At 47.9% G+C, this 21933-nt stretch overlaps 1 protein-coding gene across 1 annotated transcript in view; it reads right to left on the reverse strand.

Annotated features, from left to right (window-relative positions):
* SIM1 (SIM bHLH transcription factor 1) overlaps positions 1 to 21572 on the reverse strand; it is a gene marked incomplete at both ends in the record, with an annotated part of 65918 nt that extends 44346 nt beyond the window's left edge. Inside the window, 8 exons of the mRNA XM_079716689.1 lie at positions 5603 to 5750; positions 6373 to 6479; positions 6694 to 6893; positions 7615 to 7700; positions 7835 to 7943; positions 8464 to 8553; positions 11960 to 12042; positions 21398 to 21572. Of these exons, the coding sequence (XP_079572815.1) occupies positions 5603 to 5750; positions 6373 to 6479; positions 6694 to 6893; positions 7615 to 7700; positions 7835 to 7943; positions 8464 to 8553; positions 11960 to 12042; positions 21398 to 21572 (998 nt within the window). The remainder of the gene's footprint in view (positions 1 to 5602; positions 5751 to 6372; positions 6480 to 6693; positions 6894 to 7614; positions 7701 to 7834; positions 7944 to 8463; positions 8554 to 11959; positions 12043 to 21397) is intronic.
* Positions 21573 to 21933: the final 361 nt, after the last annotated feature.

A 21933-nucleotide genomic window follows, 5' to 3' on the forward strand; every position in this document is an offset into this window, starting at 1 on the left:
AAAGCGTGTGAAGGATAAGATTATTTAAGTGAGTACTGGTATTAGGTACTGTAAAACAGACTAAATGTCCCAGTCCTTTCCTTTAATAAACTGTTTTGGTAGTTATAAAATTATTATTAATTACTATTTATAGCTTTGGTTGTTATAAATTACTGTCTATACAAATGTGTTTTCAATTTGTTTCTATGACCATTCAGTTACATAAAAGATCATTTGAAAAGGACAACAGGGGCTTTGATGTTCAATATTATCCTAATAATAATTCAACACAATTAGGGATCAAACCTAAGTTATGGGTATACATTGGTACATGATTATTATTTTTCATGATCAAAAACGTTAAATCTATGCAACGAGTGCTCCATCGATCTGAGGCACGAGAATAAATTATTTCATATTTTGGTGTAGATTCCTAAGTCAAAAGGTGCTTCATTTGACATTACTTGTAATAGAAAAGGGTGGTTTTGCTACAAAAGCCAGAAAAACAAAGTCCATTTTTATAACTACTCAAATTACTGGTCAAGTTTTTAAAAAGCATTTTCTAAAATTTCCTAGCAGTAATAGCAATAATACCACGGGGCCTTTAAATTAATTAAAAAATGTTTTAATTTAAGTGCTCAAATTAGCTCAGCACTATTAACACACTTGAAAGGCAAACTAATATGAGCATATTTTAATGTCTGCTGCTTTATGGTAAGGATACGTAAGGGTTTATATTCACAGAATATGTTAACACTTAAAAACCCTTTTTAATTGTGAGTGGTTTTATGCAAGGAAGAACAAAAATTATGGGACCTGCAATAATTACAGTGTAGACACCGTCTTTTTTTTTTCTTTTCTATGAAGGAAGTATGTCTCCTTTGGCATTTGCCCTAACTTTTCTACAAATTCAAAGGATTATTCAGTAGATAGCAAGTGTTATATAGACCACTAATGTAAATTGTCTCTACTTGTTCTGCTTTCTGTAACACTGAGATAGAAACCGTAAGACAGAAAATTACTTTCTTCTATATGTTCAGTGAATCACTCTAAAACAGCATGTGAGATTTTCCACTGAAACGCTGTTCTACTCTAAACTTAGGAAATAAACAGAGAAGGCTTCTTTATCAACAACAATAACAAAAAATGGTTGAAGATATTAAATGTATCTGATTCCAAAATTACCAAATTACTCTGAAAATCTTCTTACTTTCCAAGCGAAATATCAGAAGTGTATTAGCTTACAATTCTCATTAGAAGTCTAGTTTAAAATACACTAACATTTACTACTATATCCTACAGAAGTCCCCTCACAAAATATTGTCTATCAGTCATCCAAAATGAGGTCACGTATCAGTGAGTACTTGATGAATTTCAGTGGTGGATTGTCTTTAATGGCATCCGTAAACTAGATCTCATGTATATTTTTGCAACCTTCTACACACAGTAATTTGAACACTTAAAATGTGCCATAATAAATGTACAGTGGCTATGTAGGAGAATGTTATTTAAGGATGATGTATCATGATGTCTGTAGCTTACTTTAAGACGATTCAGTGGAGAAAAAAATGTATATACAAATAGACATATATATAGGAAGAGAGAGACAGAAAGCAAATATGGCTTGTATTATAGATGATGTGTATATGGATATTCATTGTACAATTCTTTCAACTTTTTTGTATGTTTGAAAAATTTACGTTTTAAAATATTTTAAAATGAGATTGTTACACCTTACTGGTTAATCCTTAAAAGTAGATTTTAAAAGTTTAATTTTTAAAACATAAAGAGAAGCAAGACTCTTCATTTTTCTAGAAATACTTTTCACAGCTTATTGGGTGTTCCACATTTTCAATCTTCTTCACATTAAGTACTAATGTTTTCCATCTGAACTGGCTATGACTAACTAACACTACTAATTAAACAAACTCGAGGACATACAAATTCAAGAAAATTACTTTGGTTTTACACCGTATGCTCTTTTTCACTCTCCATACTTTCTGGACTTGCCCCACATTCACTGTTACTAGACACTAGCTCCATTCACCTCTCCTCCTGAAAATAATCAGGGAGCACGGCCTGTCATACTTAACACTTATTTCAAACTCCGTGGGCACTCAAAGTTTATAAGAAAGTTTTTTTTTTTTTAAGCTAACAGGGTATGTGTTGTCTTATAATAAGTCGCGAGCTGGTCAGCTTTTTTTTTTTTCCTGTTTTGGGGTTTTGTTTGGGGGGGGCGACTTTTAATGAAGAGCTATACAAGCTTCAGGGAACCTCAAGGACCCAGAGAAAAACTAAGAAAAAATTTTAAATTTAATCATAATGTCTTCTCCCTTTCTTCTCCAGATTTCCAGAACACCAACATTTTGTACAGTGGTCAGACAAAAGCCAGTAAAAACACCACCTGCCTCTAAAATTCCTACAATCACTGTCACAGCCGCTTATTAAAACAAGGTTACTGAACATTTCTATTCATCATTGCTTTTGTTAGATAATAATGTCTAATTTTTCTAGGCATATTTTAACTTCAACAATAAATTTACCACCAGGAACTTAGAAAAATGAGTTTCTGGGACAGTGTATAGAATAGTGGGCCTGTGCCCACACATGCCTGTGCCCTGGCATGAGGAAATGTTTTAGCTAAAAGAGACTTAGCAAAACAGAAAGCTGAATGCAATGTGTGATCCTGGATTGGATCCTGGACCTTAAAAAAATAATAGAAGTTTTTCTACAAAGGACATTACTGAGACAACTGGAGAAATTTGAATAAGGTCTGTATATTGGATAATAGTATTGTATTTGTGTTAAAGTTCTTGCTTTTCATAATTCTACTGTGGTTATATGAGTGACTGTCCTTGTTCTTAAGAAACACACACTTCAGCTTTTAGGGGTAAAAGAGCTTGACGGCTGTACTTACTCTCAAATAGTTCATAAAAAGATAGTAATATTTGTGCATGTATATGTACATGTGTATATATTTGGAGGGGGAAAGGGAAGGAAGGGAGAGATTGGGAATGCCAAAGCATAGTGGCAGAATGCTAACCACTGGTGAAAATCTAGGTGAAGGCTATACAGTGGTGCTTTATACTTTCTTACACCTTTTCCAAAAGTATAAAATTATTTCAAAATGAATTTTTTAAAAAATACTTCAAATAAATTCCCAGATTTGTCCAATTTAAAAAAAAATGAGTTTCTGATGAATGTAGCTTCCACCAAAATGCCACACCTTCATTTGACCAATGACTACTTAAAATTCTCTCTACTTTCATGACATGAAAACCCCTTCACAAAGCATGCTATTAAACTGTCTAAATTTGGAAAACATCTGGCCTGTCAAGTTATTTGGGGGGCTTGTGGTTTTAAGTATATTGTTTGAGGTGGTGTATTTGGAAAGAATTCACTTATCATTCTCAGGCTTCATAGAGAACTAGCCCTGAAAACAAATGTATGTGGTAGTTCACTGCTACCATAGAGAATCAATAGCCATCTATTTAATTTGCTAAGACAATGTAAATTAGTAACTTCCAGCCAGATGTGTGATATACACATCAAACAAACTGCAACCTGTTCATTATGAAAATCTTGTCAACACACACAGAGCCACTTGATGACATTCCATCTAAGGCAGTTTCCACATTTGCAGCTATAAAAATTGTCCTAAGAATTTTTATACAAAGAATTGGAGCTGAGCCTCATAAAAGGGTAATCAATTTCAGCTTTTCATCTTGTGTGCTTCTGTGTGTTTATTTCCACTTTCATTCAGAGGTATAAAACATTCAGGAAAATGTGTGCGATGTTATTTTTCCCTCTGTAACTCATTTATCCTCATTACATCTTTTTAATCTGATGGGAGCCTAATCCTGCAGCTCTGAAGAAGTGTGTAGAGTGAAGAATGACAGAGTCAACAGAAGAAAGAACGTACACTTATCCCCTGGAAAACAAAACAGAATATTTCAAAATGACTCTAAACATAAATTAAGTGTACCCATTGGGAGGTCTAACTTGCATTCTGATCATTTATATGGGGCTGTGTGACTATATACCCGCTGTTTGATAAAAAATGATTATAACCACAGGCACCCACCATAGAACAGAGTGTATGTATAATGCTCGTGATGTCTCAGACATACAAAGCACCTTCTTAACGAATGTCCGTTTCCTTTCCATGGTGAGCAGACATAATTTTTCACTCTTTAATGTTTCTACTCCACAAAGTGGCTTAGTTTATGAATTATGTTTTGCCATTTTCTCTTACGTTTATTTTAACAATATGAAAAACTGCATTCATAAAATAGATGGTTTTGTTTCATGGTACCTCAAATACTGGGATGTTTTCTGCTCTCTGTTAAAATCCACAGCTCTCTTGCTATTACAAGAGCCTAACAGTATTTGTTTTAATACCACTTACTAAAAGGAAAGAAAGAAAAAGGTTCTTCTTAATAACCAGCTATTATTCTTGAATGCTGAATCCTCATTTAAAACAAGTTCATTTTCCAAGCCTACTGAATTAAATTTTCTTATTAAACAGGGCACAGAGTAAATAATCTTATTGCCAAGCATAATATTTCCAACTACTACATTTTTAATTTGTTAATTTAAAAGAACGTGAAATGAATCTACTCCTCATGGCCCATAGTACAGTCTGATTCCAAATAGCACCCTTTAACCAACTTCCTAATGTCAAAATAGCATTTCTACTAAGTGCCCTGGTGTGTCAATGCTTCCAAAGTAAATAACTGCTGAGGTAACCTAAAATCACAAGAATTTCAACCTCTACCAAAAGGGGAAAAAAAAAAAGGTAACTGCACACAAAAGGGTTCTTCATAAAGGCTTCAACCCCAAGCACTTTTATTTTCACAAACATTATACAGAACGTGCTTTCTTCACGAGAGGCACACCAGGACACGTGATCAGCCTGCAGGGCCACACCGCTAACCAGAAGTGATTATTGTTTCTAGAAAGAGTAAGGCTCCAATGCAGCCACCGAGGCCGCCCAGCCAGCCGCGCCCGCAGGTGGCACCCCGCGAGGCCGGCTCCTCGCGCAGCGAGGATGCTGCACAACAAGCCGGGCCTGGGCGCCCGGCCAAGACTTGCAGTCTTAGCTCAGGTCGGGTCCCTTTGCTTTCTGGAGGTTAAAGTTAGACCCTCCTGGTCACTTAAACCCTCTTTGTGGTTCAAGGAAGGAATCACTCTCTCAGAACTCTTAACTTTGATTGGAGACTCTGGTTAAAATTAAGAACTTCAAACCCAGCTTTGAAAAAGTGAAACAGATGTCCTGTTTATTAACTATAAACGGCTCCGTACGTGGGACCCTCCTCCCTCTCTCTCTTTCCTGCCGCATTGTTTTATTTAATGCAGAGTTAGATTAAAAGGTTAAAAGAGAGAGAGTAGAAAGCAAATATGGACTGTGGATGGGAAAAGTCCTAAATCTTTCTCTAGAACGTGAGAAAGTCTCTTCATAGCGGCGAAAGTGCTGGAGCTGCCCCTCAGCCAGCGCTCAGGGTCAAAACCGGCGTCCCCCGCGGACCCCAGTCTCGCCTAACCCGGCCGTGCCCATCACCTGCACCCTCGTGGAAACCAGGGTCGCCTGCAGTGGGCAAAGGGGTCCCAGACTTGCACTCACGTGAGGACGTAGTTGACGCTGACGATACAGTGCGGCCTGGACGAGCGGCTGTTGTGCACGATGGTCGCATAGCTCTGCACCCACACCCAGCCGCCGTGCTTCGCCAGGAACCGGTAGTATTTGGTGGTCACCTGCCCCTTTACCAGCACTGATGGAGAGACACAAGGCAGCTGATGGTGAACGGACCCGCTCCTGAACCGGCCCAAATGTAGTCCCTGGCGGTGGGAGGGCGAGTCCCCCGCCAGCCCTAATAACTGCTCCCAGGGCAGGAGGGAGAGACAACCAGAAGGTTCCCAAATGAACCGACTGTCCTGTTCATTTGCATCGAGTGCTCCGGTCCCTCGAGGTTAGCAAGGAGGGCAAAGTTTGGGGGATTCCCGGCACTCGATGTTCTACCTACGGAAGGGAGGGTCTGGGCCGCTCAGCTCCGATGCTCACGTTCCCTGTCTCGGAGATTAAACTCAAAGCAAAGCTGTATCCAAAGCTGAAGCGAGTCAACACACGCGTGAGCCAAGTGGCCGAGCCTCGGTTTCCGTTTCCATCTTGGTGGGGGAGGGGGCCGGCTATCAATAGGTGAACAAGACCCCTCCTGGGAGAACTTCACCCAGAAACTCAGAGGCTCTCCCCCGGCCTGTGTGAGGGCCCGCGGATGAGGAGGGAAATGAGGTGGGACCGGTGCTGGGGCAGGAGCCCGCAGGGCCTCTCCTACCATCCCCCCACCCCTCCCCCTACCGTCCTCCGCCCCGGGGCCGGGCAGCGTGGCGCCTTACGCAGGTGGTGGGCGCAGCGCAGGTGGAAGGTGTCGCAGCCGTGCACGTGGTGGTACAGGGTCTTCTCAATCAGGTCCTGAGGCTCGTACCCCGTCAGCTCCGCCACTCTGCGGAGAGCAACCCCAGCGGGATGAGCGCGGGCTGCTGGGCCGTCCCCACCCTCGACAGCCGCCTCAGCGCTGGGTGCCCACCCTCACTTCTCAGGGCCCCGTCAGTCGCCTCATCTGCAAAATGGGCTCACAAGGTGGACGAGGAGCTCTCAGTGACTGAACGGGGGCCGCCCTCCCTCTAGGGGTGACCCCTCCCGCCCTGACCGCCCACCTGGAGTCCAGGAAGATGAGCTTCATGTCCAGGCTGGCGCGGAACATGAACATGTTGCTGTGCAGCTTGATCTCCGTGACGGCGCTGGGAGGCAGCGAGTGGCCCACGGCCACCAGGCCCACGTTCTGGTAGCAGCCGTCGAAGGGGGACATGTCCAGGCTGTACTGGCGGATCTTCAGGTAGCCGCTGCAGTGAATGACCTGAGGCGGACGGCGAGGGCGGGAGACTCAGCCACAGCCAGGAAACATCCAAAAAGGGGGGGAAGGGACTGAAACTTTTGGAGACTCTCCTCGGCCACAAACGCCTGTGGGCCACGCCCTCACATTGAAGTGTCCAAAGTTATTGGGGCTCCAACGTGTCTCAAGGGAACGACTGTACTGCCCCAGTGAGCTCACTTAGGAGCTGAGGAAAATGCAGAGGCCTGAGCCCGGCCAACCCTAATGCATCCGGATCGCGAAGTGGGGCCCTGGAGCCTGCATTCTGATCATGTTTAGTGCTTATTAAACAAGAAAAACTTGGATTCCAGCTAAAGCGCTGGTTCTTAACCTCTGGCAGGGGAGGGGGCAGAATCTGACGCTGTGCGTAAACTCTACGAATCCACCGAAGTTACCGACCGTTTCAGACGCTTTACACACCCCTAAGGCCCACTGCGTGCCCCAGGTTAAGACCCCCAGCGGCCAGGCAGCACCCGGACCCAGTGAGACGTACGCAATCTTAAAACGTAGTCCCCAGGTGCTCGCGAAGTTTAATGGCCCTGGCGGTGCGCCCGGCGCTGTGACGCGTGAGGGGCACTGTGGTCCCGGCGGCCGGAGCCTCCCTCCCACGCCGCCGCACGCGCCTCTGGTCCTGCCCCGTTCACCTGCACCAGGCTCGGTGGCCGCGGCCGCCACGGGGCGTGGATCTCCCCTCTCAGCCACGCACCTTGTAGCCGCCGCAGGTGAGGCCCGCGTTCCTCTTGGCCAAGACGCACTTCATCCTCAGGAAGAAGGAGCGCTCGATCTCGTACTCTGGAGAGAGGAGCGGACGGAGGCGCAGGACGTGAGGCCGGCGGCGCGGCGCCATGTCCCTGCCACGGCTAACGGAGGAAGAGCTACCAGGGACTGTGATGGGCCGGAGTGTCGCCGGCGCGCGTCCGCCTTACCCTGGACGAAGTGAGAGTGGTAGGGCTGGTGGGCCGTGAGCACCGCCGTCATCTCGTCGTGGTCCGCAGGGTGGATGTATTCGTAAATGCTGTTCCCGGTCAGCTCTACCTGTAAAGAGGGGGGTATCACCGTCTCCGAGGAGGTGGGCTGCCCCACGGAGGGGCTGGAAGATTGAGCCGGGGGTCTGCAGGGCTATGAGGACCGGAGCCACAGCTCTAGAGTCGGTCCTGAGTTCTAATTCCAGTTCTGCTGCCTGCTACCTATTGCAACCTATCTAAGCCTCAGTTTCCTTATCTATGAGAGGAAAGAATAATAATAGTAATTGAAGTAGTAATAGTAGTAGCTTCCTGGCAATGTTCTGGTGAAGACATCACGACATGAGTATGTAACCACCTCCCATGGTCTTTGGCTTATGGTAGCAGCTCAAAAAGGTAGCCATTGTTTGGGCTTGGGGTGGATGCTAAAGGATAAGTAGAGAAAGAGGGAGATCCAGACTCCCTCCAGCTGAGATGTTTCCAGTCCCAGAAACACGTATAAAAGCTTTGGGAAAGCCCCACCCCGACCCTACCTCCAGCCTCCAGCCCTGGCTGTAAACATTGAAGGCTGGAGGTGTGGACCACTCACCTACCTGAGAAAGACCCAGGTGGACTGAGGCTGTCTCCGAGATGTACATGATCTTCCCATCTGGGGCCACCACAAAGATGAAGCCATCCAAGGTCTGGGGAGACAGAAACCATTGAATGGAGAGCCCTCTGGGCCATCGAGAGAAACTGGGGGGGTGGTGTACAGAAGTTAGAGAGGTTCTGCCAGAAGTGCAGAGTGATGGAGTAGACAGGGCCTGGCAGGAAATAGGGCAAAGAAAACCAGCCACAAGGGTCTCTCTTTTGTTCATTCCAAATTTGTAAGCATGGGACATGCAGCACCCTAGGACAGACTCTAGGAAGTGGTGGACAAGGCTACTGCCCGCCAAGACTGAGGATTCACCAAAATGGACAAAGCAGACATATCTGGAACATACACAAACATTCTGGGGGGAAAAATCACAGTCTGTGATAAGAGGTGGGTTAGGTTCTTGGGGTGATGGTCACTGAGCAAACCAGAAGTTTCCTGTGTCAGTCTTGGAGAGTTTCATAGTGGGACATTCTATAATGGAAAGAGTGCTAGCAGGGTTTGGGAAATAGTAGGCACTGGGAGGTGTGGAAGGGCTGGCAGTCTGAAAAGTTTGTAGATAGAAGGCAGCTGGCCAGTGGCTCTGGAAAGAGTCCAGGAGAGGGGGATTTAGGAGACGGGAGGCTTTCCGGGCAGCAAGTCCATAGAGTAGTGCTACAGTGTGTATGTGTGTGTTTACATTGATGCATCAAACTGGCAGGCTCGCCATGAAGAAAAGTCTTAGATTTTCACTGTTCCTTTATCTCTGTGAATGAGGCTTCAGTCCAGCCAGTGAAGGATAAGGATGAGTCAGATCCTGCTCTCAAGGATCTGGAAGTCCAAAAGGGACAACTGGCCTAAAGACAGATATAATGAACATACAGCTGAATAGCCAGTGCTGCGAGGGCCTGGAGACTGAGTGGCCAGAGGCCTGGGGGAGAACCAGAGTGGCTTTAGGAGAGCTGTTTGAGCAGAGCCTTGAAAAGGAAGCTTGAACATGAGAAGGGAGGAAGGGCACCCTAGGCAGAAGGAATGGCGTATGGAAAGCAGGGACTGGGGGTGGAGGGTGGGTCTGGTGTATTCAGGTTTGATGAGTTTGGTGTACCAGAGATGAGGCTGAGGGACTATGCTGGGGCTGGATTTTTGGAGAGGTTGAGATGTCAGTCTGTGGAATTTGGAGATGTTCCTGCAGGCATCAGATTCCAACAGAGGTTTCTAAGCAGGGAAATAGCATGCTTAGATGTGTTTTGTTTTTGTTTTTGTTTTTGTTTTCTCCTGGCAGAATGTGGACAGTGATCTATAGGAGGAAAGAGTGGAAATGAGGAGATCAGAGACCGTCAAAGCTGAACTTGGGTGGCCACAAGGAAGACGAGGTGGGGGAAGAGTCTAAGTCAAAGGTGGTTCTGGCTGTTGTGGAATTTGTGGTGGCAGAAAGAGAAGCTGAGACTGACTTCAAGATCATTGAAAATTTAGGGAGGCCTGGTGAGTTTTTGTATGAGTGGAAGTCTGGAAGAAGGAGATAATGAATTCTTGTCTTAGGTATGCTAAACTTCAGGTATATGCAGATTTCCATTTGGATGTGTCCAGTTGGCAGTAGGAAATAAAGGTCTGGCTCTCAGGAGGGGTGTCTAGACAAGAAACCAGTGGGGTCATGCAAATGAGAGGAAAGGAGTTGAAGTGGTGGTGTTGGCTGAGGTTGAGATAACCCAGGAAGCTGTGAGAGGAGATACGGAGCTGGAACCTTGGGCGGGGATGCCAGCATTTACAACCAGACAGTATTGGGAAAACCTAGACGAGCAGGAAGAGAGGGAGAAGAATCCAGGAAATTGTGCTACTTTAGAGACCCAGGGAGAGGCAGAATGTCAAGTAAGCAGTGTCACCTCCATCCAGCCTTTGCCCAAATGTCACCTTCCCAGTGAGGTCCTCTGCAACCGTCCCCATTTAAAATGGCACCACTCAAACACAGCTCGCCTCCTTCACCTACTTCTTTTTCTCCATGGCACCTACACCACCTGGCATACCATGCTGTGCACCTGTGTGGGTTTACAAGGCTGCTCTCTTTAGAATGTCAGCTCCATGAGGGCAGGGCTTTCTGTCTGGCATACAGTTGGGCCTCCTATGTTTGTGGAATGAACGAGGTCAGGCGTGATAAGAGATGAGCATCTTATGCTGGATATCAAAATATTGTGAGGCCTGTGCAGAGCACACCAGCTGTGAGAGACGCCAGCGTGCAAGCGGTGTGGGAGTGAGACAGTGTAAGCAATGGAACTTGGGAGGATCATGAAGTCCTGCAAGGAGTTTGGGATGAGCACCAGGAAGAAGACTGGGCAAGAACTAGAAGGGGTGAGGGACTGTTTGGGTTTTGCTCTCTGTTTACATTGATGAGGAAAGTTAGCTGGGACTATGGAGAGCTTTGGGTGGGGGTCAGTTATTGAGAGACAACTGATGAAAGACAACTTTCTCTCCCCTGAGAAAGGGGAGAGACAGAATCTTTTTAGTTCAGTTCAGAGGCGTGGAGGCCAGGCCTGGGAGCGAATGCTCACACAGGGCCTCTCTTTGCTCTATGAAACTAAAATCTCTTTTGGCCTCTGGGATCGAAGGAGGCACAGGGTAGTGATGGGACAGGAAAGGCCACGGCACTCCTGCCCTGAGATGCTGCTCATGCCTGGTTCAGGAGGGAGACGGGCTCAGAGTCCCCAATCCGATGCTGCTTGGGTTTGAGGCTCCCACGGGAGGAGCCCGTGGTGGACTTGAATAATAAGAATAAGGGGGTGCAGGGTGGGATAAAAGTGTCAAGCCTAAAAATGCCCCCGGGAGTTTTACTATTTTAAATATTTGCTAGGCGACTTACACGGGCAACGGGCAATTTAAAACGGTGTACACTGCAAACAGCGCGGTAATGGGCGCCACCACATTGGATAAACTCATTACTCAGGGAGGTGTATGTGTGTACCCGCGAGGGTCCGCACACGGCCCGGGCAGGCCTGAGGTGAGGGCGCGTGGAGAGAGAGGAGGGATCCCGGGGGCTACAGGGAGGAGGTGAAACGAGTTGCGGACGCAGCTGGATCCGGGACGTGTGGACTTAAAGCACTGACGGGCATTTCTACCAGATTCTCGTTATTTCCTGGATAAATTCTTCATTTGGGACGGTTTTGCAGCCCGGCCTCGGCAGCTTGGCCTCCGGTTCCCTCTGCTGAATGGCGTCAGATGGCGCCCCCTCCCTCCGTTCAGCCGTCCTGATTCAGGCCTTACCGGGCTCCCTTCCGAACCCAACGCGCCGACTGTCACCTCGAGAGGCGCCTTCCACACCTAGCGAGGTTAAGAGCTAAACATCTTAACTCTACAACGAGTCGTAGGGGCTGCGAAACGGCAACCTCCGGACGGGATCCCATTTTCCGGGAAACAGGAATCCTGGCTCGGGGACCGGCACCCGGGCCCTCGAAGCACGTGCGCCGCCGGGAGGCCCAAGTCAGTACCTGGAGCAGGTGGGAGCCCAGTTCGCGGCCTACGTTGTCCAGGGGGCTGGTCCTGCTCGAGTGGCCCCACGCTTCGCCGAGCCCTGTGGAGACACAGAGACACCCTTAAAAGACGCACTCCGACCCGGCTGGCGGTTTGAGACTAGTTTCGCGGTTTTGTCACCCAGGCAAGCTTGCACACACGACCCGATACCACCCGGGCTCCCTCCCCACCTAGACCGCAGGGACGCGAGAGGGTAAATGACGGCTCTGCCCGCTCAGCTTCTAACGGGTTTAACAGAAGTGAGACTCCCTCTCTCTCTGCTCGACCAGCCTGGGCTTCTCAGGAAGGGCAGGGTCCTGGCTGAGCGCCCCTACCCCGCCCACCCCGGGGAAGACCACAAGTGGCCGAGTTTGGGGACAGTCTGTGCCCAGAAGGGGTCCCGACACCGCACCAGAGCGATAACTTTGGCGTAGGTTCACTAGTGTGCTTAGACGGGCGAGGGACACTATTTCCCACCCCAAGTTTCATCACCCTTATCAAGAGGCCGAGGGTGTCCACACATCCAGCGAATACCGCTGCCCGCCGGGAACGACCTGAGACTGCGGCTCGTCCTGGTGGGCTTTCTGATTGGCTGCGGGGCTCTCCAGCCATTTTCCTTCCCTGGCCTCTGACTTTAATCCCCTTCGGAAAAATCCCCGTGCTTGCGGATGGCTTCCAGTACCAGCTACGCTCCGCAGTCCTGCCTCTGCCTTTCCTTTCCACGTCCTAACCTCAGCTCCCTCCCCACTCCAAGAAAAAAGCTCTCCGAAAGTCACTTATTTTCAGGTGCTAACACCGTCTTACAGTATTTTCGTTCCCTTTTGGACGTAGAGAATCATTCCTCTTCTCTACTTCCCAGGTATCATCTATTAACAAAGACTGTCCCTTCCTCTCCTTGACGCTACCACGTTAAGATCTTTCCAGGCTTTGCCACAAATCATTTCTCCGGTGATGCCTAAAAAATAAAACTCCCTGTATGCCCGTGGCTGATTTTTTTTTAAATTAATATGGAGTCTGCTATAGTACCTGTTTTCAGGAAGAAAATGAAAAATAAGGCAGAAGAAACTTGCCAAGACCGAGGTTACACTGCTTATGGGAAATATCTTTTAACAATGTTGCTGCTGAAATTAGTGTAACTAGGTAGTTAAATTCTTTTGTGCTTACACGATTAAACAAGGTTAAACGTGACAAAAAATGGGTGGGGGGGTGATTTACTGATTTACTGCATTACGGGACAAATCACTATGAAGTACCCAATGACAAACACTCGCATTGTAATATGGGGGTGGAGGCGGATCTTGCAGAATAAAACACGGAGTTGGACTCCTGAAATGTGCTGGCAAGGAGCTGCTTCCGAAGCTAGCGATCAAAACCCTGGTAACGAGTAACCGTGAGCGCCCCTTAAGCTCGAATCGGGTCTTTCTGGGTGTTTGCACATTTAAATAAATCTAACGATCTCCCCACAGCTCTGCAAACACTGATGTTCCCCGCCCCCCGCACCTCGCCCGGACTCCTCTCCCTCCCTCGCGTCTCGGCAACCCCTCCTGATTCTTTAGCCCGCCCCAGTTTTCCTCCCCAGAGCGACTCCACTGCCCTGAGCCCTGGGGTCCTCCTGGACCGTGCGGGAGGTCCTCCGCCACAGCCGCCTGTACACACCCCTTCGCCTTGTCACCTTCCCTTCGCTCCTCCCGTCTCAGTCAAGCTATCCTCCTTGGTTTCTGGCACGACCTGTTCATGTTTTCATCCCGGATCACACCTACACACCCAGAAGAAGTGGGGGGAGGGGTTAGCCGGGGAGGCCGCACGGGGAAAGGGGAAAGGATCTTGCTGGGAGAGCCCGGGACCAGCATGGCGCTGACCCTTGGACACCGCGGGCCCAGCCGAGGCCTGAAAGCCCAAAGCTTCGCTGGGGCGAGGGGCCGCGCGCTCGGGCGTGCAGGGAGCTGGTCGCGGCCGCCTTGTGTCTGGAATCCCGTCTTCCTCAGCTCCTGGAAGAGTGCGAAGCCTGCGCCTGCAGCCAACACAGGTCTTTATTCTAAAATTATGAAGGTCCCCCCACAGCGGCTGGGGACGCCGGAGAGCCGCCTCCCGACCCGAATCATCTGAAAATCCCCCGAGCTGGGCTCAGGGTTAAGTACTGGTTCCGAACTCCCGGCGCCAGCCTTGGCTGGTTGTGGTCTCGGGCTGCGGCCTCATTAGTATGCGCCTACGAGGGAAAAATAAGACTTACCGGCAGGTTAATAAGCAGCCGGGCCGGGCGCAGGGTGACAGGGGCCTCCGTCGCCCTTTCCTGTACCCGCCCTCACACACACACACCCCCACCACCACCTTTTAAGGAACCTTTTGCTTTCACCGAGCATCGCCTTCTCTTCCGTTCCCGGCTGAAAGCTCCGTCACACGGTTATGCCTGGGTTAATGTTTTATAAGGGACTGGCTACCCTCGTCTACCTGCCGAGCTTTCCTGACCTAATATCGGGGCTGAGCTCTCCAGTCAGCCTGCCCAGGACACCTTCGAAGCCCTGCTCATGGGTTTCACCTCCCGAAAAGCCCGGGGTGGGCTAGAGACCCCTCTCCCTGGACCCCCTCACCTTCTGCCTGCAGTGACGCGCTCCCGCACCCCAGTTCAGTTGGCGAGGGGGGTAAGCTGAGATTTCGTTTCTGCACTTGACCTACCGCAGAAAATTCGCAAATCCTTTGATTGTCTGTTTAAAATGAGGAGGAAACCAACTCCCTTTGCGGCAGGATTACAGTGGGAACAAGATCTAAAGATTCTCTTGTAATTCGGTGAGGCCGAGAGAACGGGGTTTTGCAAAGGAGAAAAGGAGCTCTGGGAGGGAGGCGATAACTAAATCGGGTTTTAGACGAAAGGATTTTCCCCAGCTAAAGTGGCCAAAGACAAAAGAAAACATAATCTATTTTGGAAGATTTCCAAGATATGCCACATTAACCTTAGCAGATAAATTTTGCTTCTCCCCGCCCGCCTCTTCCCTTAAAGTCTGGTTTATCGTATTTACATAAGTAGTATCAGAAGGGATGTATCTATCATGGATCTAAAGGGCTAGCTCACATTTCACGTGAAACCCCGGGCGAAGTTTCACTGTTGCTTTACCCTCAGTGCTCGGTCGAGCCATTTCCATTTAAATACCCCCTGACCCAAGGATTACCTCAATGGACTGACTGCACGGGTTTTGTAATTTCCTGAAAATGAGATTTCGATTTATAAAACAAGAAACCAATTAGTAACCAAATGAGGCGAAGTAGATCCACTAAAATTGACCTAATCCCACAGGCACAATTTAGGCCCGTTCTTGGCGAATGAATGATGAGCCCCAGTCTAGCGTGAGCTCAAAGCATCATCCAGCTGTGTTATTGCAAGCAGCAAAAATAAATTGATCGAGCTTTTCCTTCGGAATGAATTTCATACCCTTGACAAAACGTAGATTACAGACCTGGCATCATCGCCTCCTTCACTCAGACAGGAAGAGGAGGAGGAGGAGAGCTTGTTCTACTGTTCTTTTTTTCTTTCCTCTCCTTTAATAAATAAACACTAAACGTGAATAGAAAGGTGTCCTCCTTGTTGTCTTTCCTGGGAACCTTCTCTTGGACGGATCGCGATGTGCCCCTTAGCCAGTATGGGGCTGCTGGGGGAGCTGTCCCATGACCTGGCGACAACTTGGTGACTGAGACGGGCAAAGCCCTCCGAGACCGCGCTCCTAACTTCTGGTCCCGGGGGGCGGGAGGCCTTGTCTCAGCCACCTGGTTTTTCCACAGGGCCTGCGCGTGCTCACTGAGAGCGCACTGTCCAAACCTCCCAGCTCACAAGCGAGCGGCCTTCGTGTTAGGGATCCGGGAGCCTGGGCGGCTGGGCTCCTTGGGGAAGGTCGGGCGCGCTTAGCCGAGGCCGAGCGCGCTTAGCCGAGGCCGAGCGCCTGGAGCGGTCACTGGGCAGGAGGCCGCTTCGCGCACCGAGGCGCACCCACGCCTACCTCGGACGCCCGGCGCGGCCTTCTGGGCCACATGGCGGGTGTGGCCGACCTTCCGAGGGCGTCGGTGGCCGCGCGGGGCCGGGCTTTATCCCGTGCGGCGGCCTGGCCCCCACGGTGCGTGTGTACCCTGCCCTCCCCTGCCTGCCTCTGAGACGCCCGAGCCGCGCCGGGGTGGGGGGCGGGGGATCCGCTGAAGTTAGTGTGAATTTGGGGTGGAGACCGACGGTCGCAGCGCTGACTCTCCCTCTGCGCCCTCGTGGTGCTCCGGCCCCGAAGCTAGGGCCTCCCGGGCGGGGCCTAGCCCCGAGAGAACACGTACTGCAGGAACGAGGGACAGGCAAGGTTCGGCCAGGTGCCAACTAACCCGTGGGACGAACACGCATGAGGGGTTGACGGTAGTGCTGCGAGGCGGCTGAGAGCGTCAGGCGGTGTCCACTCAAGACTCCGGGCCTTCGAGGGTAGCCTGACGGGGCGTCCGAAGGCCGGCGCGGGCGAGGCGGACGGGTCTGCCCAGCGGCGCGGGCCTATCCCGCTTTTGTTCCACTTGGCGGTCGAGACTCGACAGACGCACAGCGGCCCCTCCGGCGGGATCTTGGCTTAAGTTTTAGACGAGGACCGGGCCTCGGGGCAGTGGCCCGCGCAGGACGAGGGACGGCGGGCGCACGGGCGCAGAAGCCCTCGCGCCCCGGGAGGGAAGAGACCTGGGCGCGCGCGGGGAGTGACGAGACTCCGTGAGGAGGCCGCGAGCAGGCTCACCCTCGGCTGCGGCCACCGGGGGAAGGCGGGCGGGTCGCGGGCCACCACCGCGGGGAGAGAATGGGCCGCACGGCGCCGACCTGGCCGGCCGGCCGCGGCTTACATGCTTCTCCCTTCTGCGTGCTGCGGGCCCTGCGGGAGGCGCGGCGGGGGCTTCGACGACGTCGCTGTCCCCGGGCTGGTCCGAGCCACCGAGGTCGAGTGACTCCGCGCAGGAGCCGCCTGCCCGAGGGCGCTACCCTAGGAAGAAGCTTTATTCCTCAATTCTCAGACACTGTTTTAGTGTTTTCTGATTCTCAGGCCCACTGCGAAATAATTGAGGATTCCCCGTCCCCACGAAAAATTTAAAATTCCATGGATCAGAGACTGGCACTGGGTGAGCAGCTAAAATCATAAGGTTTTAGTTGGGTCTGAACCTCATTCTCCTGAGAAATACCTGAGCCGCCAGATAGAGAAATGAGGCGAGAATCCATAGGTTCGAATTCTGTGTCCACGTTTGTAGCCCCAAAAGCTGGAAGCTGCCAAGATGTCCCCAGAATTGAAAAATAACTCCCCTAGAAATCGGATTTGCCCTCTGGAAATTTAACCTGATTTTAGCTTCAGACAGGTGATGGTACCCTGCCATAAGTTATCATACCCTGTTTTTGTAGTTTTGTTGCTGTTGTTGTTGTTATTGGTTTTATTGGTGATCATTCCCTTTTCAAAAAAAGTGCTTTTTTCATTGATCTGATCTATAATTTCTAGCACATAAATCTGCCTTGCAAATGCTCTGCACGGAGTTTAGTTCTGCACTCTACATTTTAAGTCAACATCAAAACTGGAATTAAAGAGAGAAAACCAGCGTGGAGCGTAAACTGTGCTTGAAGGCGTTTAAATGAGAAAAACTTCTGTAAGAAAATAAACATGGAAACCTAATGCTCAATCATTTCCCCAAGCAGCAAGAAAAACAGCTTTAAATCACCCATCCACGTGGGAAATGGGACCTCTTTTTCTCTTTCAGTTCTTGGCCTCAAAAAAGTATAAAGCGATTAAGGATTTCAATCTTGAGGTGACTATTACAGAAAGTGTCTGTGGAGGTTTGTTTAACCATCCTTGTCCTTCCAGCCTTTGCAGAAACTCTCTTTCCTACACAGCTACTAATTTCAACTCTGTCATTATTTTTATTTTCCCAAGACACCTTGACAATGAAATAGGAGTGATGTTACCAAGATTCTGAATGGCCATAGATTTGAAAACATCTGATCTTTTCAAAGGTTATTCTGCAAGCCACTACGCCCCCAGTCAAAACTATATTATATCTAAATAACAAATATATATTTTTAGTTGAATTTATCCTTTTTTGCACAAAAATAAAGTCACATCATCACTTTTTTTATCCTGTCTTTTTGGTTTTGATAACACCAAAGACATACATATCTAGATATGCCAATTTTTTCCTTGCGAGGCTATTTTAGAATAGAATATGTTACCACTTGGGAGATATGCAATTCTAATGATTTCTAATGACAGTAATTGTACCAGAGTTTTTGTTTTTGTTTTTACTATGAAATCTCCAATCTAATGCTTTATTCTTAATTATTCCGAGCACCCATAGCCCATTCATCTGTTCCCTCTCTCTCTCTCTCTCATTTTTCCCTCAACAGCTCAATTTTATCTACTCAGATAAATAAAAAGCTGAAGTTTGCTCCCAGACAAGGAATCTGCTATCCTAGGGGGGAAAAACTGTATTCAGCAAATGAGGGGGGAGAGAATTAAGGATTTTTAATTTTTTTCACATATATGTATGGAAAGATTTCTGTTTTAAGTCTTTTAGAATTACAGGGTATTAAAAATAAAATGTAATATGAGCAAAAACAGTGGAGTTTTACAGTCATTTTTATGCCTGTAACTAAGATGTCACCAGATTTAGAAGTATTTTAGAATATATACCTTGCATAGTCCATGTTACATGTGATAGCAGGCTTACCATGATGAAATAGCTACTTTCATCCCACCCTTAAAATTTTACTGAAGACCTACTATGTGCTAAGATGGTGTTAAGGCAGATATGAAAATGAACTTCATTTCAAACAAATTCTTTCCCATTTCTCAGCACTAAAAAAGTTTACCCCCATATAAAGTGCTCAGTTTCCCCCACAGCCATGGACCCACTCTTGTCCCACCTTCTGCCATCAGTCAACAGCTGAACCCAAATTTCGCACCCTCTGCAGGTTGTGCTTGGCTCTGCGGGCTTGTGATTATTTCACTCCTTTTGAAAGCTGTTGGTTTTACTGTTTGTTGCTGTTGTCCTTTAATATTTTAAAGGGCTGTGTCTGATGTTTTGGACTTTTGAAGCTAATCTATCCTCAAAATTAAAACCTCATCCCTAGGAACCAGCTGTCCGGATGACCCTGTCTAACTCACCCGGTGGAGGCTACGGGTGAGTTATGAGCTCAACAGTAGCTGGGGAAATAAATGATGTGCCCAGAGTTCACACATCGTCCATCCCCTCCTCCCCATAAACCCACACGCATCCACAGAAGAAGGGAGAGGAAGGAGGGGTCCGGGGCCCAGAGCTCCGAAGGAAGGTGCGTGGGACTGCAGAAAGCACAGTCGCCTTTAAAGTAGCCACAGGGGACCGGCCTGGGCACCAAGGGGACTCCAGCCGGAGTCTTCACCGGCGTTCTTTTTTAAAAATAACGAGAAGTTGGCTAAGAGAGTTTACTTTTCCTATTTATTTATCACGCAATTTATAATTGGTAGGGTTAGCACTTAACTAAACAAGAAATCTTGCTCTCTTTAAAACAAAACCAAAACGAGAACCAGCCCGATCCCCTCCAGCCGCGCCTGCCCCGGGGTCTGCACGACACAAACGAGGCCCTGGCCTGGCGACTCCCCGGGCGCTCTGTCCCTCTCTGTGCCCGCCGGGGAAGCCGACCCTCTATTCTCTTCCTCCGCGATTACTCGCAGCCTCACAAGCAGCACCATATGCTTCTTCTGATCAAACAGCGAGCGACATCGGCACCGATAATTGACGAGACCCGCTAGAAATCACGCAGAAAGGGAGCCCACTGAGACCGCAGGGGCTGACAAATCACTGCTAATAATCCTGTTAGGAACAGAGCGGCCAGCGGAGTTCGCAATAGCTTTATTTTTATAAAGTAGGCGCTGACAGTATAAAGACAACAAGATCTCTTTTTAAAACAGAAGGCAATGTAGCATAATAGTAATTTTCCCACCAGCAATTCTCAGCACAGTTTGAATGGGAAATATGGTTTTTAATATATGTTCCCCCTCCTTTTTTTCTTTCTCCTTTTAAAAAACTTTTCAGGTATGTTAGGTTTTGATTCCTCTCTTCCTGTGGTTTCGAGGCTCAGATGAGATTGTTCAAGGAACTGCTTTAAGACAAAAGGACCATACTACTGTTTATAGTTTTGGGGTAAAACCGAACTATAATTTGAAAGTTTTCCTTTAGTGCCCCCGACTAATTTGGGGGCATGTTTTGCAAGATTTTGATTCAGGTAATAACTTTTAGTCAAGATGAAGCAAAGTGAAACTCAAAGCCCAATAATGATTATCCCCCCCATTTCCTTAAAAGAAAACAACAAACTCCAAACATCCAAAATCAACAATAACATAAACCTCTCTTTGTCGCATAAGAAGTTCTGGTTTGTAAGTACACAGGGCTCCTTCTCTTGAATTTTTGTTTGTTTAGTATTCTCTATATTTCCAAATCCTCCTCTCCCAGCAAAGACTTATCTAAAATATTTTTTTAAATCTGTTTGTGTGTTATTTGAATGTGGGTAAAGGAAAGGATGGGGAAATAGAAGAGTCCTTCCCCTAGGGAGTATAAATGGCTTTATACAGGACAGTGTTCTATCAAGGCTACTCTGTCCTCACACAATGACTCTTGATCATCTAAATACACATTTTAAACCATGTCAAAAGCTCAGCTATCCTAACTTCTAGGCCTTATGAGACAATTTTCCCAGGGATCCATTTGCCAACCTACCACCTAGAAGATATTTTCTAAGCAGGCTGGCGATCTTAATTCAATCTTATATCTTAGAGAAAATATCAAGCCCAGAGCTGCAAACCACCAAGTCCCAGAGTTAGTTTCGGAATCTGTGAACATCTCAACAACTCAGAATAAATTTGCTAGAAGCAGTCAAGAGACTGGGTACATTCAGGACATATTTGTTCATGAATATGCCTGCTCCTCATCTGCAGGATTACTGACATATGGAGAAATTATTATCTGCCTTAGCTAGCTCCATGTACATGGGTGTATCTAGACATAACAAAAATGCAAGAAGTTAGAGATGTTCCTGCTCTCTGCCAGATACAATTTTAACAAGAGGAATAAAAAAGAAGAAAGTCATGTTTGAATTAGTAGTACTTTCAACTGAGCTCAGTATCTAAGTGTTGACAAAAGCACTGTTGAGCTGCTTCCCAATCAAACATATCTGATGGACTGAAGAGAAAGTATTCATGGGGAAGTAGAAAGAGCCACGGAAAGGCAACAGAAATTCTAAATGCAGAGAGGTCCTTAGTTAAGCAGCCATGCTAAACTTCCCTTCGCAGAGAGTGTGTGTAAGTATGAATGTACTTCTCTGCCCGGTGGCGTAGGCTCATTCACTAGCAGATCCCGTGCCCCTTCTGCCTTTGAAATTCCATCTGGGCAAAGTCACTTACCTTCTGGGAACACTACTCTCATTTTGAGATAGCTGGTGGTGAGCCTGATTATGGATGCTTTGTCCAGCTGCGAGGTGATAGCCGAGGGCAAAGGCAGTAATTTAGCCAGTTCATAAAATTCACTGTTTTCCTTCTCCCTCCTAGTCCGGGCAGCATTTTTGGACTTCTCTTTCATCGTGTCTCGTTCCCCCTTTCTTCTTACAACATAAGTTCCACAGATTCATCCAAAACCAAAAATAAACTTTCAATTAGAGATCATATTTGGCAAAAATATAAAGCATACTTTGAATGACGAGACTGAAGTCTTTGCTTCAGTGTTTTGATGGCAGTAAAAGACCAACGCGGCGAACAGAAAATTTTTTCTTTAAAAATATGGGATGCGAGTAGAGGAAAGTTGCTGATCCACCGCAGGCGATCTGGGCAATCCTAGGCGTCGCTGGGTATCAAATGCCGGCGGGACCTCCGAGGAGCTAGCCTTTTCTTCGGTTCCGCGCTGCGAACCCCGGTTCTCGGGAAATCGACATAATAATCCCCGA

This window comes from Hyperoodon ampullatus (genome assembly GCF_949752795.1).
Source record: "Hyperoodon ampullatus genome assembly, chromosome: 12".
NCBI lineage: Eukaryota > Metazoa > Chordata > Mammalia > Artiodactyla > Ziphiidae > Hyperoodon > Hyperoodon ampullatus.